At 46.3% G+C, this 20,511-nt stretch overlaps 1 protein-coding gene across 1 annotated transcript; it reads right to left on the reverse strand.

The window, feature by feature from the left end:
- Positions 1-1,996: 1,996 nt before the first annotated feature.
- Positions 1,997-19,775, reverse strand: GBX1 (gastrulation brain homeobox 1). The gene is made up of 2 exons (XM_014828896.3): positions 19,107-19,775; positions 1,997-2,676 (listed from the first exon to the last, which is right to left on the reverse strand). The coding sequence occupies exons 1-2, from the start codon at positions 19,633-19,635 to the stop codon at positions 2,123-2,125; spliced, it is 1,083 nt and encodes a 360-aa protein (XP_014684382.2). The 5' UTR covers positions 19,636-19,775; the 3' UTR covers positions 1,997-2,122.
- Between the last annotated feature and the right edge of the window lie 736 nt (positions 19,776-20,511).

Genomic DNA, 20,511 nt, shown 5'->3' on the forward strand with positions numbered 1-20,511 from the left:
GGGACAACAGTTCCTGTGATCTTCGACCTTCGCCTGGCTTCTCTCCTAAAAAGAATCCAACCCTGTAGGTTACAGCTATGTGGGCAAATCTAAGGCATCAGGGAGACAGCCTTGATCCAGATCAGGATTGCGGCTGCTCTGGAATACATTTTTTTTTTAGCCTAATTCTCAAGCCTTGCTGACATTTAGCCAAAGAATAGAGAAGACCAGCCCTGGATCCGTGTGTCCTAGCTGGGGAACTGTGACACCGTTGTTAATGACCAGTCCCAGCTCCAGGTTGCTTTCTGTTTGGTTGCCAAAACCAGCTAGGAGAAGTGAACTGCCAAGGAAAAACTGTCTCAGTTTCGATGTAAGAGGCATTCAGTAGACGTGTGAGTGAATAGACCTTGGCTGGTTTGCCATTCCAGGAATCAGGAATAGCAGCAATCTGCCCTCTAAGGAAGGTGAGGAGACTGGCCACCTAGTTGGCTGAGCTGTCCTTTCCTCCCCTCCCTGACCTTCTGAGTCTCCTTGCCTCACTCAGCCTGCCCATTTTCATTCTCAGTGGCTCTGTTCTCTACTCTAGCTCTCCTCCCAAATCAATGCAGGTCATCTTTCTTCCCAAGAAGCCCTGTTTACCATGATACCAACTTCAGCTGGTTTCTGTAATAATCCCCTTTCTTCCATGTCTGAGCAGCCCTGCTCCACAGCTGGTACAGGATAGCAGCCCTTCTGTGAAGGTGGGGAAATGGCAAACAGCTCTAGTTTATCTTGTTTCCCTTGTGCTATACTCTGTTGCAAGTGCCCCTGAAGCCTCATATCCCTATGTTTACTTTGTCCACTAATGCTGTTCTGTAATTCGCTCATAGAATTCCAATCCCAAAGCCTCTAATTCCTTTCTCCATAGCTTCCCTTACAGGACACACACACCCAGAACCAGCACAGATTCATTCCTGCCTCACCCACTTTGCAGTGGGCCCTCTCTACCAACCTTATTTTATAATAAAAGAGGATTTCGTATCCCAAGCTTCGTAAACAGCGTGATGGGAAGAAGAGACCACAATTAATGCCATAAGAACAGAGAACTGGAAGTGGGTCTTGTACTCCAGTCTCTCACGTCTGGAATATCAAAGGGTGGCAGAGATGGACTAAGCTGCTACGTCCTCTACATAGAAAAAGATTTATTAACGAGCTCACAGGTACGGGTGAGCCCCTGGCCTGCCCCAGTCACTGACAGGACTAGTATCTCTACCCAGTAGATAGGGCTTGGACAGACTCCAGCTAAACTAGGGTCAGGTACTTCATTTCCCCTCATAATACAAAAGGGAGTGAATTCTCTATCCTGAAGTCTGCCAACTCTTCCAAAGAGAAGAAAGCAGAGCTGAAGAAGCTTGCCTGTTTAATGGATAAAGAGAAAAGAAGTGCCGCGTCAGAAGAATGAGGTCCAGAGGTGCGAACAGCAGGCCTGCCTGGAGTGGGAAAGGACGGAAGTGGAGGTAGTTTACATGGGAGGAGATGGTTAGTGCCGAAGAGCTTTTAAGGAGGCTAGTGACAGTTCCACATCATTTCTTTGCACATCCTTGTACCATAGACAGGCAAGATGGTACCCACCCAGGGCAGTAAGATGGAACTAAACTCTGGCTGAGGATCAAGGAAACAAAGAACTTTCTCAATCCCTCTCAGGGGTGCAGACAGACAGAGGCAGACAGCTCCATATATACAAACTTTACACAAAATAAATAAGAAGCTGTGACCAGCTTGGCTAGGTATTGCCCTGGACTCCCCCACTCCTGTCAGAAGTGATTCCAGGGCATTAGCCAGGAACCTTTCAGGCCCTAGGCATTTTAGAACCCGCTCCCTCCCCAGGAGTCTACCTCAGGCCTGAAAGCCCCTCAGCAATAAGAAGCCAAACCCCTTTAACCCTGAAGCCCCCAGTCCTGAGGGTCTCCGCACTAGGCTCAGGGCCAAGTGCCCACATCCCGGGTTGCCAGGAGAGCACATCTAGAGCTAAGTTAATGGCCAGCTGAGCCCTGTCCCAGGGCAGAATCACAGTAGTAGCCCCTCTGGTCCACAGAACCCTAACCCAGTCTCAGAGCAGACTCAGGAACAGATCCTTTGCCTTCCGAAGTCCTTGGAAGCCCCTTCAGGGCCGGGCTCCCTGTTCCATTTGTTGGTGCTGGCTCCGCACAGCAAACCTGTTGACATGCACAGGTATGGGCACAACAATCTTGGGGTTTCTTACAGGCTCCCCAGAACGGCTGCTCACATTGCCAGCTTTGATGCGCTTCCACTTGGCCCGCCGATTCTGAAACCAGATCTTGACCTGCACCTCACTGAGCTTGAGGGCGTGGGCGATCTGGGAACGCTCTGTCAAGCTCAGGTATTTCTTGCAATGAAACTCCTTCTCCAATTCCAAAAGCTGCTCACTAGTAAACGCTGTGCGGCGCCTCCGGCTTTTGCCGCCAGGAGCTGTGACTCCTGCTGCCACTGGTGCTCCCTCCTCAGTTCCAGTCCCCAGGCTTCCCTTTAGCTTCGGCTTAGGTCCCAGGAGAGCCCCGGGGCCCCCTGCAGAACTGTCCAGGAAACCGTCGTCCTCGCTGTCACCGCCCGAGCCCTCTTCCTCCTGTTCGCTGCCTGCCGGGTCTCCTGCTGGTGCCTCCAGCTTCTCCTCATCTGAGCTGTACACCTTCCCCTCTGCTGTGGGGAGCAGAAACCAACGGATGGGGAGGGAGAAGGCAAGGAAAGGGCAGTTAGGTTGGAGGAGGCACGTGGAACCATGGCCAGGCACGGACAGAACAACGCAGGAAGAGACACACATGGAGGAGATGAGATGGGGAGGGAGGAGAGACAAGGACAGCACATCCAGGATGAGGGGTAGGGAAGAGGTTCAGGGAAGACAAAGACATGGGAAGAAAGGTATTAACCAGCACAGATTTCACTACGGCAAAGTGGGGGAGGCAATGTGTCTATCAAAGGAACACCATTCCCAGGACTGTGACCCCTCAACTTCCCCACGCCCCGCCACCTCACTCTCCCTACCCACTACCTTCCCAGCTTTCTCCAAACCCAGACCAAGAATTTTCACTCAATTGCCACCCCTCCAAACACAAAACACACAGCCTCAGGTCCCAGAATGAAGCAGTGTGGGACCCGGCTTAGGACCCTTTCAGTTAGTATAGGAAGGAATCAGTAATGTAGGAAAATTTACTTTTGCAGGATAGATGAGGAGATGGGGGCTGTCGGCCTTTATTATTCTCCTAAGAGTCCTCACCTGGCCTGGTGGGAAGAGCTATGTGTTGACCTCTATTCTGTCTCCCCTCCTTCTCTCTTCCCTAGATCTGGAATCTTAGAATCTCATTTCCAGATGGAAACTTCAGGGTCATCTGATACCCCATTCTCAGCAGCCCCTCACCCCCAAACCTGGGTCCAACAAATGTTATTGAAGGATCTGGGAGTCAGAAGGTTTCCTCCCCTCGCCCCCTTCCCAATTCTCCTTAACCAGACCATCCAGCCCAGAATGAGGACCCCTCCCAGCCACATGCCACCTTATCTGCAACCAGATTTTTCTTCCAATTACTTAGCTCCCCAAGGCCCCTTTCAATCCTTCTCCTTAATTTTAAAATGATGTCATCTTTTCCCCACCTTCCCTCTTTCCCAGCTGAGCAGCACAGTTGTTTTCTGCTCAAGTTCAGAATCCTGAGGACCGTGAGCTTGATGTCAGCTGGGAGAACAGAAGGGAATATGGGAGAAAGAGGAGAAGGAAATAGAAGTGCAGCAAGGGAAAATATAGAGAGGAAAGTGATAAAAAAGAACTTTTGACTCATTTAGTAGATTACTGATTATTTGTAATCACAGGCATTTAAACATTTTGATCTATACATAATTCTAAAATTTAATTCAACCATTGGCTTTAATCTGCTTATCCACTGACGTTTTTGTCAGAACTGCAAATGATACACTACAAATGTTTTCAGTGTTTGAGTCTTACAAACTCCCTTGTTTTTTGCCCAAAGGACCAATAAGCAGTGAAACAACTAAAAGTCAAACGAAAACCAGCCAGTAGGAAAGAGAACAAGGGAAAATGGATAATATGTATATGAATAGTCAACTCCTTACCAAGAGAGATCACTGTGAAAAGGGAGGACTTCAGAAATGTGGGAGTGCGTCTATCTACATCCACCACATATCACATGTACGCTGATAAGCACACTCCAAGGTCGAGAATACAACCCAAAGTAAAATAAATTCAGGGAACGATGAAATGCTTTATAAGAGAAAAAGGGTGTGCACGTGTGTACATGGCGAGAACACCTTCCAGCACTCAGAGTGTACCCGACACTCTTCTCTAACCCCTCCCTATCTGCCTGCACATGAGCAAAAACTTCTCAGAGCCACCAGGACCAGCCCAGTAACTTTCAGTCCCCTTCCCATCTCCAGAGTTGTCCTTTTCCCTCACCGATGCGAGCTACACCTGTTCCTTTTCCTCAAGAGCCACGTTTACATTTTCCTTAGAGGCCAGAATTCCCAGCCCATGTCCAGATCGCCCACCTCCATCTCAGTCAGCTCCTTCACACCTCAGGGGTATTTTTATCCCCTGGCCCCAGTCTTTTCTTCCTGCAGTACTTCATTCTTTATCTAACCTTCTCAAAACCCATGTGGCATACCCTAGTTTAGGCTCACCCAGCCTTGCTATGCTATTCCTATTTATTGCTTTACACCAGCAACTGGTCTTGGTTCTCTCTTTAACAGCTTGCCCAAGCTTCACTAGCTCCCAGCTTTAGGTACTGTCTACAGATAAATATACTGTCTATAAATGATGCATTCCTCAGAATACTCACCTTTCTTCACCCCATGCTTTCTCCCTTATCTCATCCCTAGCCAAATTCATTTTATTTTCTGCAAGATTCACACCCTTGGTTTCCGCCTTCATTTCATTAAGGGCTCTTCCCTGTACTGTTTTCCGCTCCCACAGAACTCAAACTGAACATGTCCCAAACCGAACTCCTGATCCTTCTCCCAAGCCAGCTCTTCCTCATCTGAACTCACGTCTTTCCCATCTCAGCTAAAGGTAACTCCATCCTCCCTGTCGTTCAAACCAACCTTCACCCTCTCTCACAACCCATGCCCAATCCACCAGCAAATCCCGGCAGTGCTACTGCCTTTAAAATACACCCAGACCCCGACCTCTTCTCACCACCTCCTCAGCATCCATCATCTCTCACCTGGTTCGTCGACATTTTCTCCAAACTGGTTTCCCTGCTTCTGCCCTTCCTGCCCTTGCCCCTCCCCCAGATGATTCTTCCCTCTGTTTGGAATACTATGCTCTTCACTTAGATTTTTGCGCTGGCTCATTCCCTATCTCCTTCAGGTCTTCACTTTATCAATGATACTCTCCTTGATCATGCTCTTAAAATTAAAACTCCCAACATTCTCTATCTCCCTTCTCTGCTTTATTTATTGATATAGTACATGTCACCAACTTTATTCACTTATTTTATTGGCTGTCTCTTCCTAGTAAAATACAAATTCCATGAAGGTATGGATTTTTAATATTTTTTCAGTGCTGTATTTTCAGTATCTAGAAAATTACCTACACAGAGTAGGCACTCAATAAAATATTTGTGGACTAAATAAAGTATCCCTAAGCACCCTCTCACTCTCTCTCTTCCCATCTCTGTTCTTCCTTTCCCAAACCCGTCCTAAAATATTCCCCACAACCCCACCCCCTCTCAGCTCTGGTGCCCAGAAGACATTCTCTCCATGAATATTATCCTATGCACTTTCCAGGATGCCCTCTCATCTCACAGTAGCTGGAGAGGAGCCCATATGGAGTGAGCATCTATGGGATCTTATGCTAAAAGAAACGAAGGCCAATCCTCAACATCATTACTCAATGCTCTAACTTTTCATTTTTATTTATTTGTTTATTTATTTATTTATTTGGTGAGGAACATTCACCCTGAGCTAACATCCATTGCCAATCCTCCTTTTTTTTTTTTTTTGCTTGAGGAAGATTAGCCCTGAGCTAACATTCGTGCCAGTCTTCCTCTACTTTGTACGTGGGATGCCTCCATAGCATGGCCAAGGAGTGGAGTAAGTCCACACCAGAGATTTGAAACTGCAAACCCCAGCTGCCAAAGCAGAATCTGTGGAACTTGGCCACAGGCCCAGCCCCTAATTTTTAATTTTTAAAACGTGGTTTGTAGTAAATAATAACAGAAAGAATAACAAAAGCTCGTAAAAACTCAGGCCAATATTATAATATTTTAAACAGCTGCTAAAAAGGCAGAAACTGGATTTGAGGACTTGAAGGATGAAATCATTTAGCACAGCTCCAAGTACCCAGGGGGTGTCCAATAAATCTAAATTGATGATGATTGAGATGAGGCTCCCAGGTTCCTTGATCTGGCAGGACCCTCCTGGGATCATATCATCCATCCCTCTGTCTTCAGACAGATTCCATATAATCAAGCCCACATAAGCAGGCCACCCTCAGTGCTGCTTTTAAAGCTATACAAGGAGCACAGGTTCACAACCTCTCTTGGTTACTTGATCCCAGTGGGATGCTGAGCGGCAGGGGCAAGAGTTTCTCTCTGAGCCTTTATAGTCGTGACATTGAGAGCTCTGATAAGCAACTCTTGGGAGGAGATGGGGGTGGGGTAATAGAAGACAGCAACTGAGAGGGGAAAGTACAGCTAGCTACAGGAGTGTCTGGGAGAGTGAACAAGACTGATGAGTGAGAGAGAGAAGGGAAGGCCACAGCAGGCAGAAAGAGGACTGGGGCAAGAGAGAAGCGGGGTAGACATAGTGGCAGAAGAATTAAATGATGGGTCAGAGAAACCAAAAGGGCTGAGAAGTTTAGAGAAGGGAGAGAGAAAAATAGAAAAAAAAATCAGGGGGAAAAAAGAGTGCAAAAAGCTTTTATTTCAAACACCACTACCTTTTTTACCCAAAACATTGATGCACTTGGAGCAAAGCAGAACATTTTGGCCCCGCCATTTGCTCTTTGCTCCACCAACAGATGGAGTGCTTTAGAATGCAATGTCCAAAGTGATGGAAACATATTCAGAAGAAATGGATGAGAAATATAGGAGTCTAATTGTTTACAATATAGCAATCCTGAAACAGCTTACTATTTTCTTATGAATTAGCTAAAACATAAATGCAAACTATTTTCTTTTATCTGATTTATAATGAATATTAATGGTAAATATAATCAAAATAAAAAACTGCACATAGAAAAATGTTATTGACTAAAAGTTGACAGAAGCAAATCTTTTTGATAAAATTTCTACTGGCAAATTTTGATTTAGAATAATTGGACTTGGTAGATAATGTCCGTAAAAGTAAATTTCTAATTGAAGATGCTATAATTGGATGATATGAACAAAAAAATTGATCAACAAAACAAGACTTCACTGAAAATTTTACATGGGAAATAATTATTCTGATGAGAATAATTTCAGTAAAAGGAAAATTTTTAAATTGGAAGTGATTTGACTGTACTAGGTGGGTAGACCAAACAGATAGGAAAGGTCTGTCCTTTGTGTATGAAAATATTACTGGTAATAGAAGAATATATTGAGTTTTCAGCTTGTTCCCTATGGGTAAGTCTAGATTGTATGAAGAAGTTTGGTGTCTGTTCAGGGGGAATTATTGCGGGACAGACTGGTTATTAGGAAACATCCAGAGTTCACGTGACTTCTCATGGTGGATGCTATTATCCTAAGAACCAGAAATCACAAGTCGGAACCATAATTACTTGTAGAGTCCGTGCCACCAGCCCTAATCCCACTGCACAGAGCAGCATTCAGGCTCCAGGGAGGCACTTGCACGGGGCCTTCCTTCTGAGAGGAAGGGAAGCAGCTCCAAGGACATAGAGAAGCCTCATCTTGGAAATGGGTCAGGTCAGGCTGGGGAAGAAATCAAGGGCCAAAGAATCCATGGTAGGTATTCTCCAGGAGAAAGAATAAATAGCACCAGACTCACACAATCTAGAGGCAGAGTCCTGAAGCTGTGGTCACCAAGAATGATGAGCCTGGGTAGTGGAGCAGAAACCCCCAGGGGAGTGGAGCATCACTTTAGCTCCCAGCTACAGGAATCCACAGCGCCCCTGTGCTGTCCCTCATCCACCCTGCTGTTATAGCATATATCAAATCAATAGTCTTTATTATTCACGGAAGAGAAGTCACTGCACTCAGTTCTGACGTCTCTTCCCTCTACTTCAAAAACGACTACCCTCACACTCCCCCAACCACCCTCAGGACAGTGAGTCTCCTTCTCATCCTCCCTGCTCAACTACTCAGCTTCCTGAACACAGAACCAATTTGGATGGGGTCAAGTGGTGGGGAAAAACCCAGGTCATTCCTCAAAAAAGAGATATATTTGCCACCACTCTCATTTCCACATCCTCATTTCATCATCTTGCCCAGTGCAGAGTTATTTCTCTGTTCTTTTTGGAGATAGTACAATCATTCATTGCAACTAGCTCACTTTCAATTTGTTTTCACTCATCCCCATTAATTTCATGCCCCTATTTTGCTACTACTCCTTCCTATAATTTTAGGTACAATAAGGAAAATTCATTTTCACTTTCTCTCTCTACTCTTCCCATGACCCTTCAGCATTCTCTACTCCAAATCCACATGAGAAATTTTCTCTACATCACTACCATCCAGAGCCCCTCCCACCTTCATGACAAGTTCAGGGCAATTTCCCCACCACTCCAAGCTCAGGGGTCCCTTCATGGCATACTAACATTGTCATTGCCAAGAGCATGCTTGTATGACCTTTAACTTTCCAAAACACTTTCATACTTATTATTTTATCTTAGGCAACTCATTGAAGTAGAGTAGACCCATTATTAGTAGTAATGGGAGGTTAGTAACCCAATTTCCAGGTGAAAAAACTGAGTTCAGAAAGATTAAATCATTTTCCTAGATCACACAGTTAGAGACAGAGCCATGTCTAGAATCTTGGTCTCTCAAATCTCCAGTCAATGCTCTTTCTATCCTTTCTAGTAAAATACATTCTCTTTCCCTCCCAATCGAAGTAAAACCCCTCTCCCCAGATGCCTCATCAGATAAATAACCTTTCTACCAAATCCAGTTTTGTTCTCTTTTTGGTGAGGAAGATTGTCCCTTAGCTAACATCTATGGCAATTTTCCTTTATTTTATATGTGGGACGCCACCACAGCATGGCTTGATGAGCAGTATATAAGTCCACACCTCGGATCCAAACCTGCAAACCCCGGGCTGCTAAAGCAGAGTACACAAACTTCACCACTATGCCACTGGGCTGGCCCGGAATTCAGTTTTATTTAGACCTCATCCGTTTCACTTGTCACTACAGAGCTCTAGCCTAATCATTAATGTCTTTCCTTAACATTCTTGGAGAGATTCTTAAAATTGCCATAGAAGAGGCCTCACTCACCAAATGTCACCTTTGTCCTTTAATAGGCTATTTCTCCCATCATTCCCCAAGAGAAAATTCCCACCAGATCTTTCTATTTTTTCTGTCATTATTGGTTTGTACAGTGTAATCTTACCAGACAGCATTCCTTTTATTTAGAAACGTATTTTCTCATTTTAAAAATGGCATTTCCAAACTATGAAAACAGTTTTGTTTTAATATCAATTTTCTTTAGCTTCTAGTTTACAACTGTCTCCCTCCTCCCTCAAGTACAGCTCTTTCTTGGACAGGAATCAGCCTCATTGAGGAACAGAAATTTTTCTTCCATCTTCATCACTCTCTACCTTCTCCATTACAGAACTCTCTCCAAGAGCTTCACTCCCAGTCTCTTCTATCGGTCCTAGGACTACTTATCTAGCCAGGCAGAAGGCTTTCCTCCCTAATACTGAAAGGGAGTTAAAGGTACGTTCTTTTCTTTCTTTCTGGTTGAGGTGGACATCTGTTTGGGATTTGTTTTTGTCTGCCCGGCATCCCTTCCCCCTTTTGTTCACTAACAGCAACCCCTTCCTTTGGGCACTGCTTCTTGCCTACCACCCAGTACAGTGGGACAGTCGATCACATTTCTCCACCCGTGGGGACTCGACTCAAGCTAGTTAATCAGTCATTGTAGGATTTTATATATGCTGGAATCCACTGGGGTCCCAACCTTGGATTATAAACATTTAGAGCTGCTTATGCTTGTTGCCCTCCCCTACCTCTTTTTTTTTTTTTAAAGATTTTATTTTTTTCCTTTTTCTCCCCAAAGCCTCCCCCCGGTACACAGTTGTATATTCTTCGTTGTGGGTCCTTCTGGTTGTGGCATGTGGGACGCTGCCTCAGCGTGGTCTGATGAGCAGTGCCATGTCCACGCCCAGGATTCGAAACACTGGGCTGCCTGCAGCAGAGCGCGCGAACTTAACCACTCGTCCACGGGGCCAGCCCCCCTCCCCTACCTCTTTTTTTTTTTTTTTTTTAAGATTTTATTTTTTCCTTTTTCTCCCCAAAGCCCCCCGGTACATAGTTGTGTATTCTTCGTTGTGGGTTCCTCTAGTTGTGGCATGTGGGACGCTGCCTCAGCGTGGTCTGACGAGCAGTGCCATGTCCGCGCCCAGGATTCGAACCGACGAAACACTGGGCCGCCTGCAGCGGAGCGCGCGAACTTAACCACTCGGCCACGGGGCCAGCCCCCCTCCCCTACCTCTTTTAAGAGGAAGATGAGGCCAAGACAGAGAGAGGAGCCAGACTGAGAGCAAGAATAAAAGCCCTAGCAACACTGCTTGCATTCTGGGTCCACGCCTGCACTTTGTGGTCAGGTGAGTCAGTACGTGCTCGTTTTAGCTTACGTCAGAGTTGAGCTGCTATCACTAGCAGCCCAAAGGGTTCTGACTACACACCGTGCTGTAACTAGAAGCGCCGACAATCACATGACTCCAGGGAAAGTAAGCCTCTGCACCTCGCTCCCACAAATCTGCCATCCAAAATGATTTTTCCACATTACCTGAAATTATTCATAACAACACCACCTAAAATTCTACCAGTTTGAAATTCATTTGAACTTTTAAAAATCTCCTTACTCTAGGGGCTGGCCCCGTGGCCAAGTGGTTGGGTTCGCGCGCTCCGCTGCAGGCGGCCCAGTGTTTCGTTGGTTCGAGTCCTGGGCGTGGACATGGCACTGCTCATCGAGCCACGCTGGGGCAGCGTCCCACATGCCACAGCTGGAGGGACTCACAACAAAGAATATACAACTATGTACCGGGGGGCTTTGGAGAGAAAAAGGAAAAAAAAAAAATCTTAAAAAAAAAAAATCTCCTTACTCTATCAGAGTGTCAATTATTTTACTGCAACGGCTTTGCTCCTAACATTAAGTCAAGATCAGACTTATGAAGGAATAGGAATTTTGATGTAGAAAAAAGGAGAGGTATTTTTTTTTAAATGACAAAGGAAGAACGGTTCCCAGTGGGACATAGCAGAAGGACTTTGGGCAGCCTTGGGATCTACAGAGGGATCCCAAAATGTGAGCTAGGGAAAGCAAAAGGAGGGAGAATGAGCCAAAGACAAAATTTGAAATCTACCCCTATTAGATTAGCATCCCTCATATAAACAGTTCTCAGAATACAGCGCCTTTTCTATCATCACTCTCAGAAATATTTGTCCTTATCAGTACAGAGAGTGTCACCTATTCTTACAGAATTCCTGGTAAAGAGGTCTTTCTCAGCTTAATTCCCGGGAAAGCTCCCTATCCGTTTCCAATACAAGGACAATACCAATAATTTCTTGCGCACCTATTACTTTAGGATGCCAGACAAATATCTTCTCATTTAATTCTTAACTCTGTGAGGTAAGTATTGTTGCCCTTATTTTACCAGTGATGAAACAGTCTGCAGAGGTTAGTATTTCACTGTAGATCACAAAGAAAGGGTGCCACCAAGATCTGTATTCAAAGCCGGCGCTCGTTCCTCTGTGCTACACCACATCTCTTTGTTAACACTGAATGGAAAAAAAAAGGGTGAATTCTAATGTCACCCTCTCACAAATACTGTACCAAACAGAGAAATAATATAGAAGGCCAGGCACTGACTCCACAACACAGCTTTTCTTTTTCTCACTCCCTGACGGGCACTGTTTCCTTCCTCACCGGTAACCTCGGTCACAATTGACCCCCAATCTTTTTGGCCTAGATGAGATCTACTCCCACCTTTATCAAATGTTTCTCTCTCATTTAATATGATGGCTGCACACAGCCACAGCTCAGGTGACACCTCCCCAATTCCAGATGACAAAGTCTTTTCTATCCTAAAGCCCAGTCCTGATTTCACCTCAAGATGTCCATACCCCAGCCTGCCTCATCCTCGTCAGCTACCGCAACAACTCAGCACTGAGAAGTATAGAATTTCCTCCAATCCCTCTGCTCAGGATGACTTTTTAAAGGAAATAATTCATTAATAAAGCTTTCCTTATAGATAAAGACAGAATTGTAGAGCTGGAAGCAACCACAGAGTTCACCTAAATCAAACCGCTAATTTTACTGACGAGGAAGCTAAGACACAGGCAGGTGTGATTTGGCCACGACCACTCATTTACATACTTCGAGTATCTACGCATAAGTGATAGAATAGTTATCGTCCATTCCAGCACATGTGCTTCTTACCTTCGCTCTCAGGGTGATTTCATCTTCCTCCCTCCTAGCACACCTCTGCATCACTTCTTTTCCCATTGCTCCCAATACAGACTTCCATCTTCTCCATTACTTCTATTATAATACCATCTCCTCCATAATTCACAGGCAAGAAATCTATCTCCCATTACCCTCAGTTCAGAAGTATTTTCCTGTTTCTCCCGTCCTCATTTTCACACACTGCTTTTTCCTCATAACCCCAGTCTCTGTTAGTCCCTGCCACTCCCCCCCCACCCCCCCCACCCCCCCCCCCCCCGCTGCTTCTAATACAGACTTTTTGTTTCCTCACTTGAAGATTATTCCAGTCCCTTCCATAACGGGAAAAGAATGAAGACACTGCTTCATGACTACTTGTGGTACAATGCTGTCTCTTTCTATACAACTTAATTCAACTTGTGTATGTCACTCTTCCATCATACCAAATTCAAGCTTCTCTTCTCCCTGTCACTTTCTCCCAATTAGGACACCAATATTTCTTCCACATTATTCTAAGCTGATAGCTTTCTCCCAGCATGAGCATATTTCCAGTGGAAAACTCCAACCTTTTCTCTCTCACCCCTAATCCACGTCTTTTTCGTCTCATCATTACCGCTGTAGCGGTGGGCGTGACCGCCAGCACACACAGCTCTGTCCTTTTCATGGGTTCAGACAGAGTTTCTTCTCTCCTATCCTTCATGAGGCATTTCCTCATTCCCCCTAGATAAAATTTCTCTCCCACCAAACTCTTTCCTTCTCACCATTCCTATTTGTTTCTCTCTTTTTGTACATCTACTCCATCACTTCTCTCATTTTTATTTCCTAATTCCCCATCAGTTTCACTGCAAAGATCCTTCTTCCCCCGTTACTTCCAAGGCAAAATTCTTGCCTACAGCTTCTGATTGTAACATTATTTTCAAAGCAAAGCACTTTCCTCATATCACGTTCTTCCTTCTTTCCAATTAAAATGTTTCCCCCTCATTATTCCAGTTACTGCTTCTCTCCCATTATTCCCAGTATGGACTATTCATGCCCACCACTCTAAGAATCACCCCCTAACCAGCTATAACATATCTCTCCATATTTACAACTGCCGCTGCAGAGATCCCTTCTCTCTTCCAGCCCTCCCAAGTGTTGCTTTCACTATGATAGAAGGCATTTCACTATCCATTCCAATACTCTCAATAAAAGTCTCCTCTTGTCATTTCTGAGATTCTCTCGCCCTCTCAACCAGGAGTTCTTAACCCTTTTTGTGCCATGGACTCCTTGGCAGTCTGATAAAGCCTACAAACCCCTTTTCAGAATAATGCTTTTCGGTGTCTAACATAAAATACATAGGATTACATTAGAAGCCATTATATAAAAATATAGTTATCAAATATTTAAAAATGAATTTGTGATATAATCATATATGTTTATTTATTAATTCATTAAATAAGATGCCTCTGATGACTGTAAATTTATATCAATAACTGTGATTTCTATTGGTGACAAAAATCTCAGGTACTGTTGAAATGACTACTATGGTTCCTGGCCTACATTCATAATTAAAGGAAGTGCCAAATTTTAGTTAGAAGTTAGTAAAAATAAAGATGTAATTTTTTCCCCACCTGTAATTAACAGATACCCTCACAAGAGATGCATGGAGTCCATGTTAAGAATTCTAATTTAAACACTGAGGCTAGAAAAATAAGTTTTCATTCTATGGAATTGAAAGGATCATTAAAATTCACCTGAACCAAAACTTTTATGTTACTGATGAGGAAACCGAAGCCTAGAGAAGTTCAAAACTTTGAGTCTCCTGTAGTGTATTGAATATTCTAAGCCCATAATAGACATACAATAAATTTTCCCTGAATTGAACTGAGCAACTTGCCTAAGTTGCACAGCTAATGATTGACAAAGTTGAGAACTGAACCCATGTGTCATGACTCTTAAATCAATGTTCCTTCAATCAGATTAAGCTAATGCAATATTTGTTTTTCTGTAAATGTCAATGGAGCAATCACTCTCACTGTATGCTCTTCCTCTAAATTTCTAGGAAACCATACTCTGGGTCTCTGTCACTTCCAAGAAAAATTTCTCTCTCCTGTTGCTAACAGAAGTCTCTGATTCCATGTCATATTATCATTTCCTGTTTTTCTCTCATGAGTAAATATATCTTGACAGTCATAATGCATATCTATTCAGAAATTAATTGACGGTCATCTAAACTGTTCTCTGGCTACAATCAGGTGCTTAGCTTACGGCAATCAGCACTCAAATAGCAGGCTCCCAAGAAGTTTTCCCAGTCTCCTTGCATGATTTCCTTTATTATTGCCAATCTCTATTCATAAATCAGCAAATCTTTTTCTGTTTAGTTAAAATAATGTTTACTACACTGCCATCTCTCAGGTTTGTCCCCTCATATTCTCTTTTCCATATCACTTCAACTACAAATGTTTTTTCTTCGCCATGCTCAATACTGGCATTCTCTTTCACAGCAATCTCTCACTATATTTTTTCATTCATTCAACAATTATATATGGAGTATGTATCATCCCTTACTTCTTAAATATTTGTTTTCAGGTAATCCAAATCTTTTCTCCCTGAATGAATTATTGCTCTAGACATCTCCAATTTAAAGTTTTCTTCTGCATTTTTCCAAACAGACAGCTCTTTTCATCACTTCCCGCAGCACGCAACATCCTCTTCACCAGGCATCTCTGTGATGTGTGTTTGCACCACAGCCTCAGGTTAGCTTTGATTACTCTCAGAGCTCACACACACCTTCACACACAACAAGATCACCTCTTCCTATCCCACTCAAGGCAGAATTCTCTTTTTTCCTGTCATTTAGAGCTTACTGCTCTCTTCTCTCCATTATTCCTAATACATCGAGGACTTCACTATCCACCCCAATTCAAAGCTCCTTTCCCCCATCACTTTCATATGACTCTGCTCTTACAAGTCTCTAGATCTGTTATGTTGAATATGGTCACCACTGGCCACATGAGGCTACTGACCACCTGAAACATAGCTAGTCTGAATTGAGATGTGCTGGAAGTATAAAAAAACACACTGGATTTCAAAGACTTATTATGAAAAGAGGATATAAAACATCTCATTAAATTTTTTTATATTGATTAATGCTGAAATAATATTTTGGACATATTAGGTTAAATAAAATATATTAAAATTAATTTCACTTGTTTCTTTTTAATTTTTAATGTGGCTAATAAAAATTTCTAAGTTACATAAATGGCTTGCTAGACAGCACTATTCTGGGCTCTTCTGTAGATTCATACTTTTAAATCTTCCCTATTAATTCAAAATTCTCTCCTGTTATCACTCTTAATAAGACAGCTTCCCCAACTATCCCCCTGCTCCCCTCATTCCACACCTAGAACTATTTTCAATCTACCATTCTCAATACGTCTTCTACTCCATTATTTCTGTACATAGTATTTGTTTTTGCCTGCTAATACAGCCTCCACCTCTGCAATCAAATCATAACAAAGTTCTGTTTTCTTCTTCATCAATTCTAATAGGATGGGACCTGTCTTAACTCTCAGCAAAATTTTTAAAAATAATCCTTGTAATTCCCAAGAAAAAGAACTTCACTTATTATTTTTCAAATTGGCCTATCTTCACTATAATTTCATTTAAAAGGGCTAGTAATTGTAAAGCAGTAAACAAGTGTAAATTAATAATTTCAGAGCAATGTTACCCATTCACACTAGGACAGCAATTCCTCCTGTCATTTTAAAGACAGGACTCGTTCTCTAAACTCGACATTGAGGTTTCAATCCCATTGTTTAAGCATAGAATTCTCTTATTTCATGCTAAATACTCTCATACTTAATTTCCCAAAATGGAGTATTTGTTTTCCCACCATTTTCAGCATGGGCCAATGTGTCATTGCCCCCCAAATTGATTTTAACAAATTAACATCTCTAGAATTGCCTTTTATCAACTATTTTAGGGGAAAAAAATCAAGACTGGGAGGGTAGACGTGAGTGAGTGGCGTGTGGAGGAAGAGTTGGGAGAGTGTGTACTAAGAGTGATAAGAAGTGGCAATCACAGACAAGCTGTCCCAAGCATTATCCTCTTGGAATGTTTCTTCTGAAATCTCTCCTAACTGTTCTGCCCCAGAAACCCCACTATAAACCCTTTACGTATGTCTCTTCCCAATTTGAGTGATTACCTTCACTCAAGCACCTCTGAAAATTCTTCCTCTGTAAGGTCTCCTTCCCATCACTCTTAGGAAAGAAATTCCTTGTTTTTACTCCAAGAGCAACACAAGTCTCTCTTCCTTTTTCGCTTCCAATATTTTCCTCTGATGATGAAGATCTTTCCTTCATCATTATATATATATAAATTCCAGTTTCCCATCACTCCCAGTATTGAAAAATCTTTTTAAAAAATTATTCCTAGCATTAAAACTTTTCCCTGTTTCCTACTAGTATGTTTATTTAGCTCCCTCCCAATCCTCTCTCAAGACAGAACTCCTTCACACACACACACACTTCTGGTTCAGAGATATTGCTCCCTTTCATTTAGCCCAGGCTAGAAATCCCTTGCACACATCTCTTCCAACAGACAGCCTTCTCCTGCCTCAAACTCTGTCTTTGGATAATCTGAGTATACATACAGCTCATTTGTTGGTCCTTTCCTCTATTCTTCTTTCCTCAATATTTCTTTTCTGTTCTTTTCTCTGCTTATTCCTTTCTCTTTTTCAGTGTCTGGTTTTACAGCCAATATTCTATCTGCTTCATAAAAGAGCCCCCATTATACAAATAGGTCAAAATATGAACTAAGGGGAACCTGTAAGAGTAGGAGAAGTTGCTTGTTCTCGCGTGGTTTGGGCGAATTCCCCCCTCAGTTCCCCTGCTCTGGTGGTGTCTCCTCTCCCCCACCTCAGCTCATCTCTTCCCCAGATGTGTCTAGTTCTTCCTCCCGCTCCTACTGCCTCCAAAGCCATCCATCCCTCTGATGGCCTCCCTTGCTCTCTTTTCTGCCTCAGGACTATCCTGTTCCGAAAATCCTACTGATCCTTTCTTCTTCCAATCCTCCTGCTGGCTCATCCCTGTTTGCCCTACTCTGGGCCCTTTTATCTTGTGGACATTTCCTCCCACCTTCCAGTTCCTGCTCTATCATTTCCTTTTGATCCTGCTTAGGAGGTGCTGCTCAGACTTCAGCCACTGGATCCTCCTGGTCCAACCAGGTACAACAAAACAACAGCTGAATGCCCAAAGCCAAAATACCTGGGGCTAAAGAGGAAAAGAGGAAGACAGGCCCTATAACAACCCTTGGGGTCTGGAGGAGTGATTAGCCCTTTGGACAATTCCAAGGAAGGGCCCAGAAACCTATTATCAGGAATTACCCTTGCCTGGCAAAGGACAAAAGGACTCTTGGATCTCCTCCTTGACTCTGACAGAGTCAGCCCTGAGGCCTCCTGGGGTCACCTCCACCTGCTAAGCTGGATGCGATGAATGGATAAGCAGAGGCAGATTCCTCCTGATGCTAAGGAACTGTAAGATTTCGGAACCCCACACTTGCATGCAACCCCTGTTTTTCTTAAATAAGGCCCACCAAATTGTATAAGCTTTGGACCTCAGCCCCTGGATCTGCCCCTGGACAAGGGAAAGCTTTTCTGGCTTCTAGGGATTAAGGATCAATAGGGAGGCTAGGAGGACTCTAATTAAAGTGAATCTAAACAGGGTTCAGTGTAACAACTATGCTTCTACAGAGAGGGCACCGTCCCACAGAGGATCCAGGGTTCCTGAATTCTCTCTTAATTGAATCTCACTGGTTCCAGAATCTTAGCTGGGTTCTTGACTCCAGGCCTTTGGGCCACACCCAACCCAGCCCAGCCTTTAGCCTCTCTCTTGGCCTCCCAGTCAGCCCTGGTCCAGCGGGTGCTAGGGCCCCTGCTAGCTAATGTTCCTTTATGCCCCCTACCCAGTTCTTCAAGACTTGGCTCTAAATCTGCCAATTCAGAAGTGACCTCTACTACTAAGGTGAAGACAGGTCACCAACAGGGTCACTACTGCTTTAAGACCCTCCCTTTGCCCCTGCATTCAGAGACCACTCGGGGTCAATACAATCTTCTCTTCAGAAGCCAGAAGTGTCCTCTCCTCACTGAACTGACAGCTGCCCCAATGTACCCTCACCCTGGGGTCTTGCTGGTGTCCCCAGGAGTCCCACAGTTGCAGTTTCTCTATTCCTGGCAAAGGAGAAAAATGAAGGGATTCTGAAAAGGAGAGGCGGGAGTGGAGGCTTGAGGACTAGAATGCCACTGATTTGGAAGGGAGTAGCGGGACGTCTTCCGGGAGGCTTCAGGCACTCTGGAGACAGAGCAGGTTCTGGGATCTAGAGGTGCCGTGTTTGGAACGGAATTGGAAGTGGTTCCGCGAACCCGCCATCTCGGGCTCTGGGATTCCAGGGCTCCAGGCAGGTGCCGAGCTTCTGAGCAGGCTGCTGTCTGGGATTTCCGGGTGAACTTGCCTCCCGCCCGGCGCCCTGCTCGGCCCCAGCACTTACCCGGCAGACTTGGGAAAGTCTCTGAGAAGTGCGGAGGCGGGGGCGGTGGGGGCTCTGCCACTTTCTCCCGGGCCGGCAGCAGCTCCTCGGCTTCCAGCCCGCCCTCTGGACGTCGGCCGCCCGGCTCGGGGTTGTTTCGGGCGGCGGCGGCGGCAGCGGCGAGCTCCGGGGGCCCGTAGAAGGCGTCGGGCGGCTCCGCGAAGCTGGGCAGCGCGGTGGTCAGCGCCACCATCGAGGGCACAGCCTGGCCCAGCCCCGCGCAGAAGGTGTTGGTAAGGCGGCCGGCAAAGGAGGCTAGCGGGGCGAGGGGCGGGAGGCCGGCGGGCAGCGGTGCAGGGGCCAGCGCCTGCGGCAGCACGAGCGGCCGGTAGGGCATGAACATGGGGTAGCCGGTGTAGAGCAAGTGGCCGGAGCGGGGCGGCGGCGGCCCGATGAGGGAGTCGATGGAGAAGGCAGTGCCCGGGCCCCCACCGCTGCCCCCGCCGCTGCCCCCAGGGGCGCCCCCGCCTCCGGCTCCAGCTCTCTGCATCTTGCCCGGAGCTGCGGCCGCCCCGGGGCGCTCCCCTCCCGGCGCCGCCGTGCGCCCCGCGGCTCGGGCGCCCCGCGCGGACACGCAGGGCTCGCTCCCTGGCTCCCGGGCCGAGGTGGCGGCGGGGCGCGGGCTCGGCGCAGTGTGGCTCCGGCGCCGCGCTCCCTCTCTCTCATAAGGAGGGAGGGGGCGGGCGAGCGGGCGGGCTGGGGGTGTCGCCCTCCGGACTCATCCATCTTCCTCAAATTACGCTTCACTTCCTCCCTCCGCCCGCCGCCGCCGCCGCCGCGCCCGGCTCCCGCTCCCTCCGCAGAGCCGGTTCCCAGCGGCCCGGCCGGTCGGCCCGGGACCCCCGCCTGTCCCCCGCAGCCCAACCAACTATTATTAATGGAGATTGATGAGGCCGGACACGCCGCTTTGTGAAAGTTTGCGGCCGATGAGAAGGCGGTGGCAGCTGCTGGGCCAGCGCCCCTCCCTCCACCCAGCCCGCCCCCCACTCGGCCCGCTCGGCCCGGGCGTGGACTGGACCGTGGGCCCGGGCGTGGACGCGGCGGCAGGCAAGAAGGGCCCACCGGGAGAGGCGGGCGGATGGGCGGCGGGGAAGGACCACAGCGCGCCCGGCCCGGGGCTGCCGCCCTCCGTCGGACCCTAGGCCAGTCCCCCGGCGTGCCTCCCCGCCCCCGAGGCCCCCTCCCTGGCCCCTGGGGCGGACGACGTGGCGGCCCCAAGAACAAACTCCGGCGCGGCGGGCGGGACGGGTCCCCCACGCCCCCAGGGGCGGCGAGGCGGGGACGACAGGGGGCGCGCTCTGCGGCCGGCGCCGCGGCTCAGGGCCACCCGTATTGGGGCCCTTTTCCTCTTCGAAGGGTCGTTTCT

Source organism: Equus asinus, chromosome 1 (assembly GCF_041296235.1).
Source record: "Equus asinus isolate D_3611 breed Donkey chromosome 1, EquAss-T2T_v2, whole genome shotgun sequence".
In the NCBI taxonomy this organism is placed as follows: Eukaryota; Metazoa; Chordata; class Mammalia; order Perissodactyla; family Equidae; genus Equus; species Equus asinus.